Genomic DNA, 19,563 nt, shown 5'->3' with positions numbered 1-19,563 from the left:
CTAATGAAGCAGCATGTGATGAGTTACTTCCAATCAGAATGTCTGACTGATCAAGTGTTTCAAATGAGGTGAGCTTACCTGTATGAGGCTGGCTGCTGGGTTTCTCCTCTTTTCAAAGTGCTTCTGCCTGTGCTGCTCTTGGACCTTTAGAGCAAAGCCAGAGCCAAGAATACCCTACACCCACATCCACCCACAGAAAGAAAACAAACGTCACCTATTACTAAGGTTCAATCCGCTGATTTGGACTAAGAGACTGTGAGTGTGCAGCACACATTTGTGAGCAGAGAATTACAGAACAATTGACGAGAGTGAGTCAGACAGGCCGCTGAGGGGCTTTACAGGCACACACACTGTGCGTTCTCAAACACATCATAAAAAATCATCACAGTACAAACAGCCTGCCTGGGCTCACAAAAATGCTATTAGTGATTTCAAGTTTTCTCCTAAAAGACCACAAATCCCCTATCGCTCGTAAGTGAGATCACTTAAAGAGTCAGGATAAGAAAGGTCTCATGAAATTACACCTAACCTAATGCTTAACCTCAGAACAATTTAATCGCTTGTTTGTTAATTTATTTATTTATTTTTAAAGGAACAGCTCATCCAAAAATGAAATTCTCTTCTTTTTTTGTCTTTTGAAACCCACATGGCTTTTATTTTTTTCTATGGAACACAAAACGAGTTCTTTATATCCGAAAGCGAATAGTGACCAGGTTTTCAGATTTTTTTTTTTGTGAACAACATCTTAAAGTAGGCACGACAATTATGTTTTCTTCCCTACTGTGTCATATATTCCAGAGTGAATTGACTTTTCAAACGAGAAGAAATGTAGAGAGGGACTTGATTTTGTCCATCAAGAATTGATCAGATTGTTGTTGTTGTTTGCTAATTCCTGCAATGTTTATGTAAGTGACGGGTAGCTGGTGGGGAAGGATTATAGTTCAACCCTTGTGCCAGTGCACGTTATCAAAGAAGAGATGTCATTGGGGACATTAATGCTAGGGTAGGCAATGTTTAAACACTTTTTGTTACATTGGTTTGAACTCTCTTCACATCCTGATAGCAATCAATAATAGAAGTGTTCTAAATGTACATATCTCTTCTATGGAAGTCCCTGGGCCAAAGAATGTTCGTCCAATGATAGGATATCCTACCTGCCTGTCAACTTATTTCCATACCTCCCCACACCCTGCTTGCACAGACATCACACGTCATCAGTAGATTCCGTGAGGCTATGCAGAGTTGTAGACACAGTCACTGAGTGCCACATACAAACAGCAGCCAGCTTTTACAGTTCCTCCTGAACCAAAACAACAAGCTTATGCTGTGCTCACGCCATGACGTAATTACTGTAATTAAGAGATGGCAACCCCTGACATTCTACTCGGAGCTGTTCACATCCTCATACTCGGAATTATGCGTTTCTAAAGCAACACTATCAACGCCGACATGAATCTGCAGCAGTCAGGTCAAAGCTCTTTAAGTTGTTTGCTTTCATTATTATTGTTATGTACACACTAAGTTATTATATGACTTTAAAAGACTTGGGGCCCTATCTTACACCCGGCGCAATGCAGCGCAAAGCTCGACGCAAGTGTTTTTTGCTAGTTTCAGTCTGACGTTTTAACAAATGCTTTAAGTTGAACTTAATCAATTTTAGTTCAACTTAATGCATTTGTTTAAATGTAGCTAATAATTTTTTTCAGTATAAAAAGCCAATGTTAAAAAACATTATGGAAGTATGACTTTAATGTGGAAGAAAGCAATGTTTTGTGTTTCATAAAAGCAAATCATTTGGGTTTGGAAGAACATAAATGTAAATGATGGCAGAATTTTCATTTTTGAATATACACTATACTTTTAATTTCTATTTTTATACACCCATTGTAATATAAAGCACTGTTTTTCAGAATATGAGTGCTACAGTAGACTGTACATATTAGTTTCCTTTCAAGGGAACTTGCGCTGCGTCGATTGACGCTAAGGGAATGCTTCGCCTGATGATGTATTTAAGCACATGTAAAATCAGTCCAATGGTGTGATGGAACATCAGAGGCGGGTGACGTCATGAACAAGGACACTATAAAGCCTGCCCAAACTTCTGTGTCTTCAGTAGCGCTCATTGTGAAACTGTCCTTGTCATATTTGGTGTTGTTTTGTCTTTATATCTAATATATATATTTAACGCGTTATTTAACGGGTGGGGACACACATATTCTTTATGTAGCTTGTTTGGGTGTGGAGCATGCACAGTCAGCACTCGAGGGTGCTGGCTGTGAGCACTGTGATGTGCTTCCAATGCGGACACTCCGATCCCACCTGGCGTTCTTTAGCGAGGACGCTCAGGTCCCGCTGCTGCCGAGGCACAGTGGCGATCACAGACATGGGGTTCGCAAATGGATCTATCAGCGGGGTTAGAGACGGGCCCAGCCTTATCTCTGCCTTCACCTGATAGATCCAGTGCCTTCTCTCAGGGTTTAGAAGCACGCGCTGCGGTTCCTTTCACCCCGATTGAGGTACAGACACTGCAACTATCTAGTTGTCAGTGTCGATGCAATAGATTCTGAGGATTCGCCACCTCAGTCTCATGCATTTGAAGAGCTGGATGAGGTTGTGACAAGAACGGTTGAAAGACTGAGTATTGACTGGCCAGCATAAACAAGACGTTCGTTTCAAAAGTAAACTGGACGAACGCTTCCTATCATCACGGTCACAACCTCAACGCCGGGGCCTACCGTTTTTCCCCGATCTCCACACTGAGGTGTTGAGATCGTGGGAGAAACCGGTTTCATATAGAGTGTATAGTGCACAAACATCCAATTATTCCTTTATATCTAACTATAAAGAGCACGGTTATGGGGAGATGCCAAAAGTGGCAGAGACGCTTGCGAGCTATCTCCCCCCTGAAGCGGCATCTTCCCTAAAGGCCCCGGCATTACCCACTAAGCCAGTCAGAACCACATCATCACTAGTGGGTAAAGCTTATTCAGCCACTGGTCAGGCTGCAGTATGCCTTCATACAATGTCGCTGCTGCAGACCTAACAAGCTGAATTGTTAGGAGACATGGATGAGGGTGGGGGAATTGGCCCTGACCTAGTTTGCGAACTATGTCGAGCCACAGATTTATCTCTCAGGGCCATCAAGGAGACGGCTAAATCCACTGGCCGCTCTATTGCAGCCCTGGTGGTCACTGAGAGACATCTGTGGCTCTATCTGAGTAATATAAAAGAAATAGACAAGAATTTTCTTATAAGTGCGCCCCTGTCACCTTCTGGCCTTGAGTCGTTGAGAGGTTCCAGGAGGCAGTCAAGCAGGCAGCTGCTTTCCAGAAGCTCCTCCCCCGTCGTTCTCATATCTCCGGGGCTGCTGAGCTGGATCCGCCCCAAACTTCAAAAGCCAGCTCTTCATACCGTGCCACCCAGAAGCAGAGTGTTGCCTCCCGTGCTCCCCCACAGAAAGGCTGGGGACAGGGAGTGCACTCTCACCCGCAGTCTTCGAAGGGTAAGACGGATCTGAGGACCGTCATTATCTCTAAGAAGGCTGCGGGGAAGAGGTCCTGATGCCCTGAGGGCTCAGGCCAATGAGGGCCTTCCCCCCTGAAACGGAGCAGTCAACACCACATTATATGGTGCCCGTCTCCCTTCGGTGCCCTCAGGGGACCGTTCTGCCTCAGGACGCAGCGGTCTCCAGCGAGCACATATCTCAAGGACTACCCAGAAACGTAGTGGCCTTGGGATGCCTGCCCCCTCCAGAGCAGTCAGTTCGGTCGTTCCCTGCCGGTTCATCGTTACAGGGTGTCGGGCTGATTGCACAACAAAAACCAGAAGCCAGTCTCGAGAGGCTGGTACCACTAGTAGAATTTTTGGCAGTGTGGAAGCTACTGCCAAATGTTTCTCGTTGGGTCCTGCAGACCATAGAAAAAGGGTATCAAATAGAGTTTGGGTCTCGCCTGCCCAGGTTTATGGGGGTCCTATCCACCGTGGTGGGCCCCGAGCAGGTTCTGGTTATGGAGAAAGGGGCCATAGAATATGTACCTCCCTCCAACAGGGAAATCGGGTTCTACAGCCGGTATTTCATAGTTCCAAAAAAGGATGGGGGGTTGCGTCCCATTTGGATCTTCAAGTGCTAAACGAGTCTGTCATGTAACTATAGTTCAAAATGTTAACACTGAGACAAATCGTGCCACAGATCAGATCTCAGGACTGGTTTGTCACGATAGATCTCAAGGACGCGTACTTCCATATATTCATCCTTCACTCTCAGAAAAAAAGGTACAAAAGCTGTCACTGTGGTGGTACCTTTTCAAAAAGTACACCATTGTACCTAAAGAGTGTGTATAAGTCCCTCAAAGGTACATATTGGTACCAAACGTGTCCATATTAGTACCTAAATGGTACATATTAGAACCCTTTTGAAGGGTACTGTCCCAGTGACAGCTTTTGTACCTTTTTTTCTGAGAGTGTTCCATATCAAAGGAAGTTCCTGAGGTTCGATTTCGGAGGAAAAGCTTACCAATGTAGAGTTCTTACGTTTGGCCTAGCACTATCACCCCGCACTTTCACGAAATGCATAAATGCAGCTCTGGCGCATCTGCGTCTGCAGGGTATTCGCATCATGAACTACATCGACGATTGGTTGATTCTGGCTCAGTCGCATCAGTTGGCGGTTCGACATCGAGATGTCGTTCTCGCCCACATGAAAGAGTTGGGGTTACGGCTAAATGCCAAAAAGAGTGTGATTTCTCCACTACAGAGGACCACTTCTCTAGGCATGGTGTGGGACTCAATGTTGATGCAGGCACGCCTGTCACCGGCACGCATAGAGCCTATCCTTTCAGCTGTGAAAAGAATAAAGCTAGGCCAGTCACTCACTGTCAAACAGTTTCAGAGGCTGTTGGGTCTGATGGCAGCAGCATCCAACGTGATACCGGGACGCTGTCACTGTTGGACTGTTGTACATGAGGACTGTTGTACATGAGACCCCTGCAGTGCTGGCTCAGGGCCGAAGGGTTTTCCCCAAGCAACCCCTTTCGCATGATCAGGGTTACGCGGCGATGCTTACTGTACATGCCCTGGTTATGTGGAAGAAATCTTGGTTCCTGTCCCAGGGTCCCGTGTTGGAAGCTTCTTGTCGTCGCAAGATGCTAATGTCAGATGCCTCTCTCACGGGCTGGGAAGCGATCCTAGAAGGACGCTCGACTCGGGGTCTGTGGAGGGACCACCATCTCTCATGGCACATCAACTGTCTGGAGATGTTGGCTGTATTTCTTGCTCTAAAGAATTTCCTTACAGATCTCAGGGGCCATCATGTGCTTGTCCGCACAGACAACACATCGGTGGTCGCCTATATAAATCAGCAGGGGGGTTTGTGCTCGTCCACTCTGCAAACTGACGCACCAAATCCTCCTTTGCTCCCAGGGGAAGCTACTGTCACTCAGAGCGGTTTACATCCCTGGGGCCCAGAATATAGGAGCAGACATCCTGTCGAGACAGGAGCTGAGGCCCGGGGAATGGAGGCTCAACCCAGAGGTGGTGGAGCAGATATGGAGGGTGTTTGGCCAGGCACAAGTGGATCTGTTTGCGTCTCGAGAGACGTCTCACTGTCCACTTTGGTTCTCCCTCACGCATCCAGCTCCTCTCGGACTGGATGCTATGGTACAAACATGGCCGAGGTTACATTTGTATGCATTTCCCCCAATCGCTCTGCTCCCAGGAGTTCTGGAAAGAGTTTGCAGGGAAAAGGTTTGCCAACATCTTATAGCCCTGCGGTGGCCGGGCCGAGTATGGTTCCCCGATCTAGTGTCTGTGTCTCTCCTCGATGGGCCTCCACCTTCTATCCCAAGCAGGGGGCTTGATTGTTCACCCCTGTCTAGAACTGTGGAACCTCTGAGGAGGCCCAGCTTATAGGGACAGGTTTCTCAAATGAGGTTGTAGAGACCATTCTACATTCCAAAGCTCCCTCCACGAGGAAACTTTATGCCTTGAAGTTGAGAGTTTTCACTTCATGGTGTAATGACCATCAGTTTGACCCAGTTAACTGCCAGGTTGGTACAGTGCTGGAGTTCCTGCAGGAGCGGTTCACTGCAGGTCTATCTCTGTCCACTATGAAGGTTTATGTGGCGGCCATAGGTGCTTACCACATTCTTTGGGTGGAATGTCTTTAGGTAAAGATCCGTTGGTATCTCATTTCCTCTGTGGTACTCTGAAGCTGAGGCCTGCAGCTCGTACCAGGGTGCCGACATGGGATCTGGCCATTGTCCTTCAAGGCCTTTCCCTGGCTCCCTTCGAGCCACTGGAGGAGGTTCCGGCTAAGTTCCTGACCCTAAAAGCTTTGTTCCTCCTCACTATCAAGTCTCTTAAAAGGACAGGAGATTTGCAAGCACTGTCGGTTGCACCCTTGTGTTTGGAATTTGCACCTGGCATGGTTAAAGCGCTCATTCATCCTAGACCAGGTTATGTTCCAAAGGTCCGAAATAATAATTTGCTATGCCCAGTCAGGGCGCAAGATGCCTATATCCACAAAGCTGCCCTGTGGCGTAAACCAGAACAGTTGTTCGTATGTTTTGGGCCCCCTAACAAAGGGTCCCCTGCATCTAAGCAGAGAATGAGCAATTGGATGGTTGAGGCTATCTCACTTGCTTATGAATCGGTCAGTCAGCCTTCACCTATAGCTGTCCATTCCCATTCTACTTGGAGTATGGTGGCCTCCAAGGCCTTTATAACAGGAGTTGCTCTCCAAGATGTTTGTGATGTGGCAAGTTGGTCCTCACCGCACACATTTGTAAGGTTCTATTCTTTGAACTTTGACTCTACAACAGGGTCCCAGGTGCTCTCATACTAGTGCTGCTCCTCGCGATTTCACACTGGACAGACACTTGTCACTATGGTGGCGTTGGTATAGATGTTCCCTTAGTCAATCGACGCAGCGCGAGTTCCCTTGAAAGGGAATGCCTCGGTTACGACTGTAACCTCGGTTCCCTGAAGAGGGAACGAGACGCTGCGTCACCTTGCCATTTCTCCTACGTGCCTGTCAGCGACTACTTCAGGCTTTTACGAAGCTAGCATTTTGGGCAGGCTTTATAGTTTCCTGGTTCATGACGTCACCCACCTCTGATGTTCCGTCACACCATTGGACTGATTTTAAACGTGCTTCAAGACGTCATCACACAAAGTGTTCCCTTAGCGTCAATCAACGCAGCTTCTCGTTCCCTCTTCAGGGAACCGAGGTTACAGCTGTAACCGAGGTGTTTATGGGTTACTCACAGCTGGCAAGGCGAAGAAGGAGATGCCCAGCAAAGCAAAACCTGCAGATAGAAGCCGTCCAGTCCAAGTCTGTGGAGTCTTATCCCCATATCCAATGGTGGTGAGCGTGATCTGAAGAAAAAAAATTGTGTTCAAAAGTCTAGGGTCATATCGCTAAGCATAACATTTTGACTTCCCACAGGCAGACAGCATTGAAATATACGTCTGGTTGCAGGACTACAGTGTACTTTTAACACTCCACATATCACCTTCACCCATGTATGAGGAGATGTAGTAACCTCTCACACTCTGACTCTATCTACATAATGACCAAACATAGATCGAATCCTGACCAAGTTGCATTGGAAAATCAAAGGCCACCAAACATGCTCTAAATTCTGTCTGTTATGCCATACTAAACAGCCATAAACACCAAAGCTAAACCAAGCTGTATTCTAAAGTTACGGCCACACAGACGCATGGTATTAGATCCATCTTTCAGCAATAGAAATACTTTGGTGGCTTGTCATAAAAAAAGATCAGTCTAACATCTCGCACTCCTTTCCACACTCATAAGTGAGCGCTTTGGATTTTTGCAGGCAGGGGATACTTAAACAAAGGCCCAGCCAAAGCAAATTCAACACATCCAGTAAAAGTGAGTGATTTGTCAAATGCAAAGAGCACTGCGGCCTTTCACAGCACATTGAGGCAAAGAGTAGGAGTGAGGGAGCTCACACACAAAGCCAGACTCCCGTTCTCCTGTTTTCCTCCTCGGAAGCCTGCCTGTCAGCTCCAGATGCTGGCTTGGGCTCAACCCAGTGTAAATACTGTGTGGCAGCTTAATATTGGCCCACTGCTGGTTTGTCTCTGCATCTGAGCTCTACAGCAGAAGACTATACCCTCAACTGACCTCACAACTCTTTGAAACAGCTCCATTTGTGCTTGGTAGGAGCAGGAAATTACATGCATTGATTTGTTAAGTCAGCTGGTGAGGAACCATGACCAGTCCTGCTGTGTGTACCACAACAACTAAACCCTGTCACGGCCAATGGTTGTAACTCATTTATTGATTAATGCATAAAATACAGTGAGACACTGTCAATGCAAATAAAGGAGCATCCTAAAACCACACTGTGAGGATGGATTCTATATAGGTATTATATAGATATGAAAAAGGGGGTTTTGTGTCCACTTCAAGGAAAATTTGCACAAATACGGTTGAGGAAGAGCTAAAGGATGACATTAAGGCATTTAAGGTAGACTTACTGTACCCCACCAAAGAGCATCGGCGTAGGTGGCAAACTGTTTGTTAAATTCTTTCTCTACCAAGTAGACCAAGAATGAAGAAAAGATCAGCACCAAGAAGCCAATGTACCAGGCGGTCACAAGTTCCTGAAACAAATATCACAATATTAAACATCCAACAAATAGAGACATATCTACAAATATTTTTTTTTATAGACATATCTATAAATATGAATATTTCCTGCAGAAACATAATTGTTAACCTTCAATTCAATTAGTTTTTAAACATTTCTGGTTTTAAAGAGGTTGCGATCTGTTCAAGTTAAAGGATCAGCTAAATCAGATGAGCATCAGAATGGGAGACCAGTTTAAACCAGATAAAACCAGCATGGCCAGGCTGGAAAAACATGTGTTATACAGTAACAAGTTAACAAATCAGCTAAAAAACAGGCAGGAGGACCAGTTTAATCCAGGCTGAATTAGCAAAGACAAGCAAACCAGGTTGGTTTAAGATGTTTTTTGTTTTGTTTAGTTTTTTTGGTTTGATCAGAGATGTCAGGAAAATGTAAACGCTTAAGCCTGAGAGGAGATAGAAATAAGTAACTCTGCTATTATATCGACCATAATGATTCATTGCGGGGACCCCTAATCTCTCCACTAAATGGCGGGTAACTGAGGACTGAGGAAGCTTGTGGTTTGGCTGCAGCCAGTGGATGGAGTTTCAGTCCAAGCAGTGCTGGAAAGAAAGGTTGATTGTGGGGTCACATGTCTGCCTCGACATGAAAACTCACACGCAATGTCATGACCTGAGCTCATTTACTAATTTTTGCCATCAAATAATATTCAGTATACCTTGCTGTGAGCGTAGACTACAGATCCAAGCAGTTTCCAGGTACCGCCTCGCCTGTCCATACGCACCATGCGCAGGATCTGCAAAAAACGCAGACTGCGAAGTGCAGACGTGGCAAAAATATTGCCCTGGCTACCAGCTGAAACCACTGCAATGGATGCAATGAGCACAATAATGTCTGAAACACAAAAAAGAGAGAGAGAGAAAAGATTCAGTGATAATTTGTACAAGCTTACACCTATAGAACAATATAAATATATTGATAATTGCACAAGGACTAAGACCACCCACCACCCATTTCAAAAGCACAAAAGCCCTTTTACCTATAAACTCAGCTTGCTGTATTTCTCAGTAGCACTCAGATATCAGGGACAGAGATATTACAAAAATTAGGCTGTTTCACTTGTCTGTTATGTTGTTTTCCCTGAGTGGGGCCAAGAGAGAGCAGGGAAGCCACAGCCTAACAGAACAGCAAATCTAATGCTCCGCTGCACTCTGAAAAACCTCTCTAGATTAACCAGGGTTAGGGATAATATTGTTCTTTACTCAAATCACCTCCGTCATATTTTCCTTCTGAATGTTACACTTGAGGTTTGAAATAAGATTGTTCTTGTGTCACACATTCTGAAAGTGGCCTCCTAAAAGTCTGTTATTTGAAATTTGAATCTCACAATGTTTGAAGGTTGCTACATGGTGAAAATGGAACATTGAGGAACACAAACAGATGGGAATGAAAGCAGCTGTTTAGGGTCCTTGTGAACAAAAGCCATTCTAAAATATAGAAATAAAAAAAATCATGGCCAATAGAGAAACTACGAAAATCATAATCATGGTCATCTGAATCAGGCTTGAATTGTTTTGAAATTGGGGGGTTATGGTAAGGGGCGTGACATTGGCAAAGCTTAGCGCGTGTTCGGGAAATCACAACACACTGGGCCAGCTAACCAATCACAGCACATTTCGAGTTTCGGAAGGAGGGGCTTCATCGAAACAGGAACTACATGGTGCGTTTGAGTCAGTTTTTAACAATCAAGCGTGAAAGCATATTCTAGTACACCCCAAAAACAAAAACACAGTTTTTAACAATCAAGCATGAAAGCATATTCTAGTACACCCCAACAACAAAAAAAAGTTAGGTAAATCAGGTCACTGCCAGAATGTTTCTCAATTAATTAGTTGTTTAAACCTATTTATTTTTTTAATCACTGAAATGTTTTAATAGTTGCTGTGTTGCCATGAAAAAGTGCTGCATGAAGTTGAAGATGAATATGTTTATATTAGTGTGCAAAGAGAACAAACAACAGAGGATGTGGTTAATTATCACATAAAGTCAGTGAGCTTCATTAAGAGTCTGTCGGTGTATATAATATGCAAAGAACTTTACACAATTTCTAATGGGACATTAGAAGACAGAGAGGGGAAATTGTTTCCTTTTTCTTTCTGTTTCATAATTCAGAGTTAGTCAGAGTGCTGATGGGGTTCTGATGGGACTCTGTCTCTTAATGAATGGAGATGAGGTTCATTGTGTGCCACACGACTCTTGACATATTCACACAGGAGCCTAAATTACCCTCATACAACACAATACCACATATACCCCACTTGTGTAATAAATATAAATAGCACTGTTTACTTATTGCCTGTAATCCTTCATTGGTAGTTATTGCTCGTTTTCCTTTAAGAGGGAATTAAAAAATAACTCTTTCAGTCATTATGTATGTTTGAGTAAGTCATCAATTCTGGGCAGAGATGTTATCATTAGCCTATCGAGCATCCGCCAACATCCACACCAATACAGCAGATCCATCACCCTCTACAAACACACATACACGGGTGGAGAGCACACTCACAGAACACGTTTTTTATCTTACCAATGACACAGAATGGTTTTCTAGCAAAGCGCAGTCGTCCTTGCCATCCCCTGTAACGACAGCAGCATCCAGCTGACCAGATGCGAATGATGTACTCCAGACCGAATACAACAATCATCACAAACTCCTGCAAATCAGAAAAAGACCTTTCATGACATCAGATGCACCACTTAATGGATACAATTAATACAATTTGGCAATGGATTAAAACTATCTCACAAAAAATAAGTACAGAATATGCTTATTGTATATATGCTATGGGGACATTCCATAGACATAATGATTTTTATACCTTCTATCCCCTACCCCTAAACCTACCCATCACAGAAAACTTTCTGCATTTTTACATTTTCAAAAAACATCACTATGTATGATTTATAAGCTCTTTACTTCATGGGGATCAAAAAATGTCCCCACAAGGACAAGGATTTCGGATATTGCTAACTTTGTGAGGACATTTTGTCCCCATAACGTAGGGTTTACCAGGACCATATACAACCTGGTTCACCACAGGAGTCTAGCTACTGTAACATAATTAACCTCTCAGCTAATCCATCATTGGCACATTCCTGGTGCCTGCTAATTGCACTGTTAGATAAACCCCAGTTGAGTTCACAGAGGGTTTCACCTGATTAAAACATCTGTCTGCATAGAGTTTATAACACTGCACCACTCATACAGAAACACCACGCACTTACATTACACTGCAGTGCTCACTGATGCTAAATGCGCATACAATCGGGTGAAAAGTTGAAACTCACAAGCTTTTGGAACACCTGGCACTGATTCTTGAGTACTGGGAAACAAAGCAAGCAAGCGAACAAAACAAAAAAATAAACAAAAAATAAACAAACAAAAAGTAACAAACAAACAAATAAATAATGCAGTCAAGCTTGGAAGATGAAGTCTGGCTTTGTTAGTGCCTGATTTATTTTTAAAATGTTTTCATAAATATCAAATGGGGTTGAAAAATACTAACCTTAAAAAATATGTATACTGTATTTAGTAGTTTCTTTAACTACTAAACTGTAGTCCATTACTGAATACAAATTACATGATTCAAATTGTAGTTGGAAATATACATTTTACAGGAAATATAATCTGATTACTTTTTGATTACTTTTAGATTACTTTCAACCTAACTGGTTTATAACATTGATTTAAATAGTATTATCTTGTAAGAAAAATTCAATTTTCCATTCCATTTTTTATTATCAACAACATGAAGTGCACTAAACATTACATTACATCAGGGTTTATATATATGAAGAGTTCAGATGCAAAAGCCTCTAAGTGCCATCTGAAATTCTGAATGATCATTTTTATCAAGCTCATATATTTAAGTTCAGTAATTTAACTTAAATGACAATTAATAAGTCATTTGCATTGTCATGTAAGTGAAATTATTTAACTTAAATATACGAGCTTGATAAAAATGATAATTCAAGAAGAAAATTTCAGATGGCACTTAGAGGCTTTTGCATCTGAACTCTTCATATATAACTGTGCAGCCTCTCAATTTTTCGCCTGGGTAGTGGTCAGTCTGTGTGTGCAATTCCACAAAACTTTTGATAAAAGGACAATTTAAAAGATAAAGAAGAATTAGGGAAAATCAATTAATTCTGAATTATTTACTGCAATTTGTGTGAATATTAAGTAATCATGTAATAAAAAATAAAAAATGACAAAAATAATTACAAGTATTTCATTTTTGGAATCTGACTGGTTACTATCAATTATTACCAGCATTGTTATATTGTTAACATTGTTAATATGTTTATATATATATATATATATATATATATATATATATATGAATTTACTAAATTCTAAATTCAGGATTTTATGTAGATCTATATATATATATATAGATCTACATAAAATCCTGAATTTAGAATTTAGTTTTGGGGTTAGTGGTTCATAATTTTAACATCCCAAAGAGAAAACCAAATTAAACTAGGTGTAAAGAATCTTCTCTGATGGATCTAATTTTCTTTTGTTTTAGTTCTTCTCAAGAATCAGTGCTAGATATACAGTACTTTGCATCTCGAATATTCATAATGTTTATGTCTAAATATCAAGTACTCTTTGCAGCTGTTGATGAATGAACCTTTTCACAGGCCATATTTCAAGTTTGCCCCATCTCTAAGGGGCAAGAGGCCTGGGATAGGCTTTAAACTGTCCTGTCATGATCCACTGTGACAGCAGGCTGAGCTTCCCACGGCTTCACACAACACTGTTTGTTTATTCTGAGTACTATCTGATACGGAGGCTGTGTAGGTCCTGCTTTCCCACCAGTGGGGTACACGCCATCCTCTCCTGCTTTCATTTCAGGTCAGCTCAGAGTCTATGAATGTCTCTCAATACAGACTCTTTAACTGAAACAGGAACACCTTGGCCCAACTCCACCAAGAGTCCAATGGGACGGAGGTGCTCAATCACTGAAAGCACCATGCTGCTTTCTGTTGTCACCTGAGAGGATCCCATCAGCCAGCAAAACATCTCAGTGAAATGATGAAACTAATCCGAGTTATCGTCTTTTAAGGTGAGGTCCTGAACAAAGTTTTTAAAGGGATCTTGGAACACCAAATTAGAGCAAGACATTTGACACCTTGTTTTGATAGTAGTGATCCCAACACTATAGTTTTCCTCTGTAAAGTTATCATTATAGTTGTAGTAAGTGGACTCCCCTATTCTCATAGAATTAGAACGATTATTTACACTATACTTTCTATTTGAATATATATTAAAATGTTTTTTTTTTTTTTTTTTTCTGTGATGACAAAGCCATGAAAAGACATTATGCAGACATTATGTTTGGTGCTCAAGAAACTGGTCTTATTATTAATGTTTAAAACTGCTGAAATGTGCTGCTTAACATTTTTGGGAAACCAGAATACTTTTTCCAAAAAATTTAAATTAAAGGTCAAATAAACAGCTTTTATTTCAAATTAAAATCATTTGAAACAATGTAAAAGTTTTTACTGTCATTTTGGACCAATTGAATATGTCCCTGCGGATTAAAAGTAGGCCTATTCATTTCTTCCAAAAAATAAAATTGTACTGACCTCACACTTATGAATTTTAGTCCCTGCTGACATATGGCCATGTAGGATAATCTTAACAAATAGCCAAAGCTATGTAGCAACAGTTAAAGCAAACTTTTTTTCCCATAAAATCAACTCCTTTTTTTGCATTTAATCATGTTTTACTCTGAAATGCATCATTACAGAAATAAATGGTTAAACAGCCATTCATGTTGAGTGTTTCAGGTGTGTACTTTGGCTGTGCATACAGTACAGCAGGGGCGGCTGGCCAATAGAGGGCGCTAGGGCGCCGCCCCCCCATGAGCCAGACCACAGTTTATGAGCCACACTCATTAAATAAATAAGTAAATATATACATAAATCATACATACAAATTGTCAGTATTTGTGTGTTTGAGATATTAAATACACCCAGTATATGTGAAAAATATAATAGAAATTCAAAATATCTGCTTTTTCAACACGTCTCCTCCACCTGCGTGCACGTCGATCAGCTCTGGGGCGCTGGAGAGAGGCGCCCCAGAGAGGCGGGTCTGTGGATCAGTTTAGCCAATTGCTGATTTAAGTTTGACATGTTTGACATAAACTGTAGCCAATCAGCGAGCTCAAATCTAGTCAGCTATGGGCGCTTCTGTTTAGCGCCCAAAGCTGCGCGAGCCCGAGCCGAGGCACGCCCATCTCTATCAGACAGCTGTCTATCGGGCTAGCTAGCTGGATGCGTCATGCTAATGCCTTGTTTTGCTTTCCGTGATTACTTTTTAAAACAACAGCGATAGATCCAGCATGGACAGTTACCGGAGCGAGGGACCTGTCTGAGAAAGTAACTACTGTTTTAATTAAATTTCAAATGCAAATGGAAAGTTTGTGCAATTTGTTTTGTTTTTTTTGTGTAAGAATGCCTCAGCCTTGTAATATGGCATTAAATAATTACTGACTTTTTGACAGAGCACTGGTATCGTGCAGTTTGTGTTAATACTAATAATTATTTGTAATATTATTATTATTCGCTTTACAAAGATATGTAAAGGCAGTGGTTCTCAAACTGGGTTTGTGGTGGTTCTCAAACCGTGAGGTGACAGAAGGTGGTGCGGGAACAAAATGCTGAATTTTGCCGTTCCTTTAATACTACCTCATCTTAAAATACGATTTAAACTGAGCATGCATTTCTCTCAGGTTAAATGCTGTAAATACATGACATCCGATCAAATTACCTCATCTTTTGCGGTCAAAACTGTCTGCATTTAAGCAGCGTGTAGTGGGCTGCTATATGACAGGTCTCGTGCAGATTGCTGCCTCGGCAAATCGCGCTATATTGCCATTCTCGACCATGTGCGTTAGCGATTGCAAATGTCACATTGATTTTATACAACAGTTCAACAAACGAAATATTAATATTAAGTGATGTTCATTTTCAACACAGTTGTCATTATTTTTACAATAAAATAATAGCTCCAAAGCCACAGCAGAACTGCAGCACACAGCAGTGTTTGAGAACGAATCTGCGACTTTGAACGAATCATTAGAGTCAATGATTCAATGATTAATTCATAAATACTACCACTTGCTTCATTTCTGAATGACTCGATGACTCACCACCTACTGGCGGTTTTAATTTAATATTTAAAAGCATCACTTCGTTTTTACCATCATTGCATATTTATCTATTTAACTTTTTTTTTAAAGCATTATTTATTTTATAAAGGTATGTGTAAAGGTAAAAATGCACTTGAAAAAATCGATTTAAGGGGGCAAATATTGTCCCTTGGTGTGACGAGTGTGGGTACGCAGAAGGACATTAAGCCTCTTGGGGTACAACTCTAAAAAGTTTGAGAACCACTGGGAGTGGGTTAAGGAATAGAACAAAATAAACATCAAACACAATACACATACCAAGGGCAGAAAGTAGGCCTAATAGCCTACTCCCATGGTTTGAATATGACACAGCCCCACCTAAGATATTTTTCACCAGCCGCCACTGCAGTACAGTAGGTTTGTGTGCATCTCACCAGTATAAGGAGACAGTGATTGGAGAGGTCCATATGAGTAGGGATGGTGGAGAACACAGAGAGAACCAGACAGCCAAACACCAAAGTGAACCTGCCAGTGAACAAAAGAGGAAAAACATTAGTAACTGTATCCTGTTCTGTGTGACTTCACCTGAGCAACTGCGAGCTGAAACTAAAGGTTTCACTGTTCTGGAGTGAAAGCACCTTAACAAATCCTCAAGATGGACCCCATTAAAGAACATTACAGAATCTGAGAGCTTTCAGAGTGGCATTAGATCGTAAACAAATCCGGTGGTGCTTTTCTACAGACCTGATGACATTGTGCGCATACAAATCATCACTTTCAGCATCATTGAAGGTGCAGAGTTTTGCTAATGATGGATGTGTGTCTTGTATAACTAGTATGTCACATCGCACACCCTCTGACTCTCTGCTATTGTCTGAGAGCTATTTACAGGAACATACAGTACAATACACTTTCTCCTGCTACCTCTCTATCTGCCCTGTTTCCTTTCTCTCTCTTTTGTTCTCACCCTGTATAAACAGGCTATTAAGAACATTGGCCTGAGGTGGTTGAGAACAGAGATGGACTCTTCATCTTCAGAAGCATGCAGCTGTGTGAGACGTGCAGCCGTATGCGGTTATGTGCTGTCTGAGTGAACTAGCAGACATCACCATGTCTTCCAGCGAATGCTGTTCTTATGTTTCCTGTAAATACAATGTGTCTGGGAGCCTTTTTTTTTTTTTACACATCCAACACTGTCTTCTGTATTTCACCTTTCATCTCCACCTTCCTCTTATTTGAAAGGGACCATATTCTATAAGTTTGTAAATTATTATTTCCAATACAATTTTCCACCCTCTCACTGAACCTTAGGCCTGTTTTAGTGAAAGCAGCTTCTTAGCAGCTATACTGTATACCAACATTAACTGTTAATTGTCAATTTGAACATAAGGAATGTGGTGCCGAATAGCACAATAGTAGATTTAAAAGTTTCAACGTGAAGCCTTTTGCTATATTTGCTCTCTGTATTCATAGTCTTTCAGTAAATAACATTTTATATAATGCAACATACTCCAGTAGGTCTGCTGCATGCAGGGTAGGCACCAGAGGAGCACTTAAAAGGGGGCTTCTGGAGCAACTATAAAGGGGGCGATGATGTAACACAAAGTATCCCCAGCTAGAAAAACATATGTGGCCCATTTACGTATTTGTCAGACCGTAAACAAACCTGTCTCGCTACAAAAACTATGAAACTAAAAGCTACTGAACAAATACAGATGGCAGTGCACTGAATAATAATACATAAAACAAAAAGGAAAATTGCCCAGGCCAACATATTCGAAAATTCAACTCATCGAGATCCATGAAATAAACACGTTTTAAACCACCAGATATACGTTTTAGATACACAATTTCAGATGTTGTTACTTGTTATGCATTAAAGCAACATGTTCAGGTCTTATTTTAAGTTATTTGGCTTATATTTACAAAATGAACAAGAATTTAAGAACAATCAAACCAGGATATATATATATATATATATATATATATATATATATATATATATATATATATATATATATATATATATATATATATATATATAAATGTATTAGTCCACAGATACATTTTATACAGGTTTATTTCAGTTATTGCATTCAACAAATGATAACAATTAATAAAATATAACATTTTAAAGCATTGCATGGTACAAAGGAAGAACACAAAAAAGTGCAATCATTGTATAAAACTAGTTGAAGTTTGCTTCATCCCAACATTACACAAAGAGAATGCCTGCAATCATTCAGTCAGGGACGACAGCACAAAATGTGCAAACTACTGTAATAAAAACATAATAAACTGTAATGAAACGATAAAATTTTTTCGTTTAGGCATAAGTTTGTGCAATGCTGAAACTATATTTACCTTTTTTTAAATTTGTAATGCTTTTATATACAGTGAGGAAAATAAGTATTTGAACACCCTGCTATTTTGCAAGTTCTCCCGCTTGGAAATCAAGGAGGGGTCTGAAATTGTCATCGTAGGTGCATGTCCACTGTGAGAGACATAATCTAAAAACAAAAAATCCAGAAATCTCAATATATGATTTTTTAACTATTTATTTGTATGATACAGCTGCAAATAAGTATTTGAACACCTGTCTATCAGCTAGAATTCTGACCCTCAAAGACCTGTTAGTCTGCCTTTAAAATGTCCACCTCCACTCCATTTATTATCCTAAATTAGATGCACCTGTTTGAGGTCGTTAGCTGCATAAAGACACCTGTCCACCCCATACAATCAGTAAGAATCCAACTACTAACATGGCCAAGACCAAAGAGCTGTCAAAAGACACTAGAGACAAAATTGTACACCTCCACAAGGCTGGAAAGGGCTACGGGGAAATTGCCAAGCAGCTTGGTGAAAAAAGGTCCACTGTTGGAGCAATCCTTAGAAAATGGAAGAAGCTAAACATGACTGTCAATCTCCCTCGGACTGGGGCTCCATGCAAGATCTCACCTCGTGGGGTCTCAATGATCCTAAGAAAGGTGAGAAATCAGCCCAGAACTACACAGGAGGAGCTGGTCAATGACCTGAAAAGAGCTGGGACCACCATTTCCAAGGTTACTGTTGGTAATACACTAAGACGTCATGGTTTGAAATCATGCATGGCACGGAAGGTTCCCCTGCTTAAACCAGCACATGTCAAGGCCCGTCTTAAGTTTGCCAATGACCATTTGGATGATCCAGAGGAGTCATGGGAGAAAGTCATGTGGTCAGATGAGACCAAAATAGAACTTTTTGGTCATAATTCCACTAAACGTGTTTGGAGGAAGAAGAATGATGAGTACCATCCCAAGAACACCATCCCTACTGTGAAGCATGGGGGTGGTAGCATCATGCTTTGGGGGTGTTTTTCTGCACATGGGACAGGGCGACTGCACTCTATTAAGGAGAGGATGACCGGGGCCATGTATTGCGAGATTTTGGGGAACAACCTCCTTCCCTCAGTTAGAGCATTGAAGATGGGTCGAGGCTGGGTCTTCCAACATGACAATGGCCCGAAGCACACAGCCAGGATAACCAAGGAGTGGCTCTGTAAGAAGTATATCAAGGTTCTGGCGTGGCCTAGCCAGTCTCCAGACCTAAACCCAATAGAGAATCTTTGGAGGGAGCTCAAACTCCATGTTTCTCAGCGACAGCCCAGAAACCTGACTGATCTAGAGAAGATCTGTGTGGAGGAGTGGGCCAAAATCCCTCCTGCAGTGTGTGCAAACCTGGTGAAAAACTACAGGAGA

The 19,563-nt window shown here is 41.5% G+C and overlaps 1 protein-coding gene across 10 annotated transcripts in view; it reads right to left on the bottom strand.

The window, feature by feature from the left end:
- Positions 1-19,563, bottom strand: part of kcnq5a (potassium voltage-gated channel, KQT-like subfamily, member 5a) — a 143,361-nt gene that overhangs the window by 21,992 nt on the left and 101,806 nt on the right. For all 10 annotated transcript variants that reach the window (XM_081351277.1, XM_081351278.1, XM_081351280.1 and 7 more), the window contains exons 3-8: positions 16,261-16,351; positions 11,209-11,335; positions 9,340-9,515; positions 8,509-8,634; positions 7,264-7,374; positions 79-174 (exon numbers count right to left, since the gene is read on the bottom strand). In XM_081351277.1, coding sequence (XP_081207403.1) covers positions 79-174; positions 7,264-7,374; positions 8,509-8,634; positions 9,340-9,515; positions 11,209-11,335; positions 16,261-16,351 — 727 coding nt within the window. The remainder of the gene's footprint in view (positions 1-78; positions 175-7,263; positions 7,375-8,508; positions 8,635-9,339; positions 9,516-11,208; positions 11,336-16,260; positions 16,352-19,563) is intronic.

Source organism: Scardinius erythrophthalmus (assembly GCF_964197995.2).
Source record: "Scardinius erythrophthalmus genome assembly, chromosome: 21".
In the NCBI taxonomy this organism is placed as follows: domain Eukaryota; kingdom Metazoa; phylum Chordata; class Actinopteri; order Cypriniformes; family Leuciscidae; genus Scardinius; species Scardinius erythrophthalmus.
The sequence above is the reverse complement of the archived record's forward strand: the minus strand, read 5'-3'. Positions and strand labels throughout refer to the sequence as shown.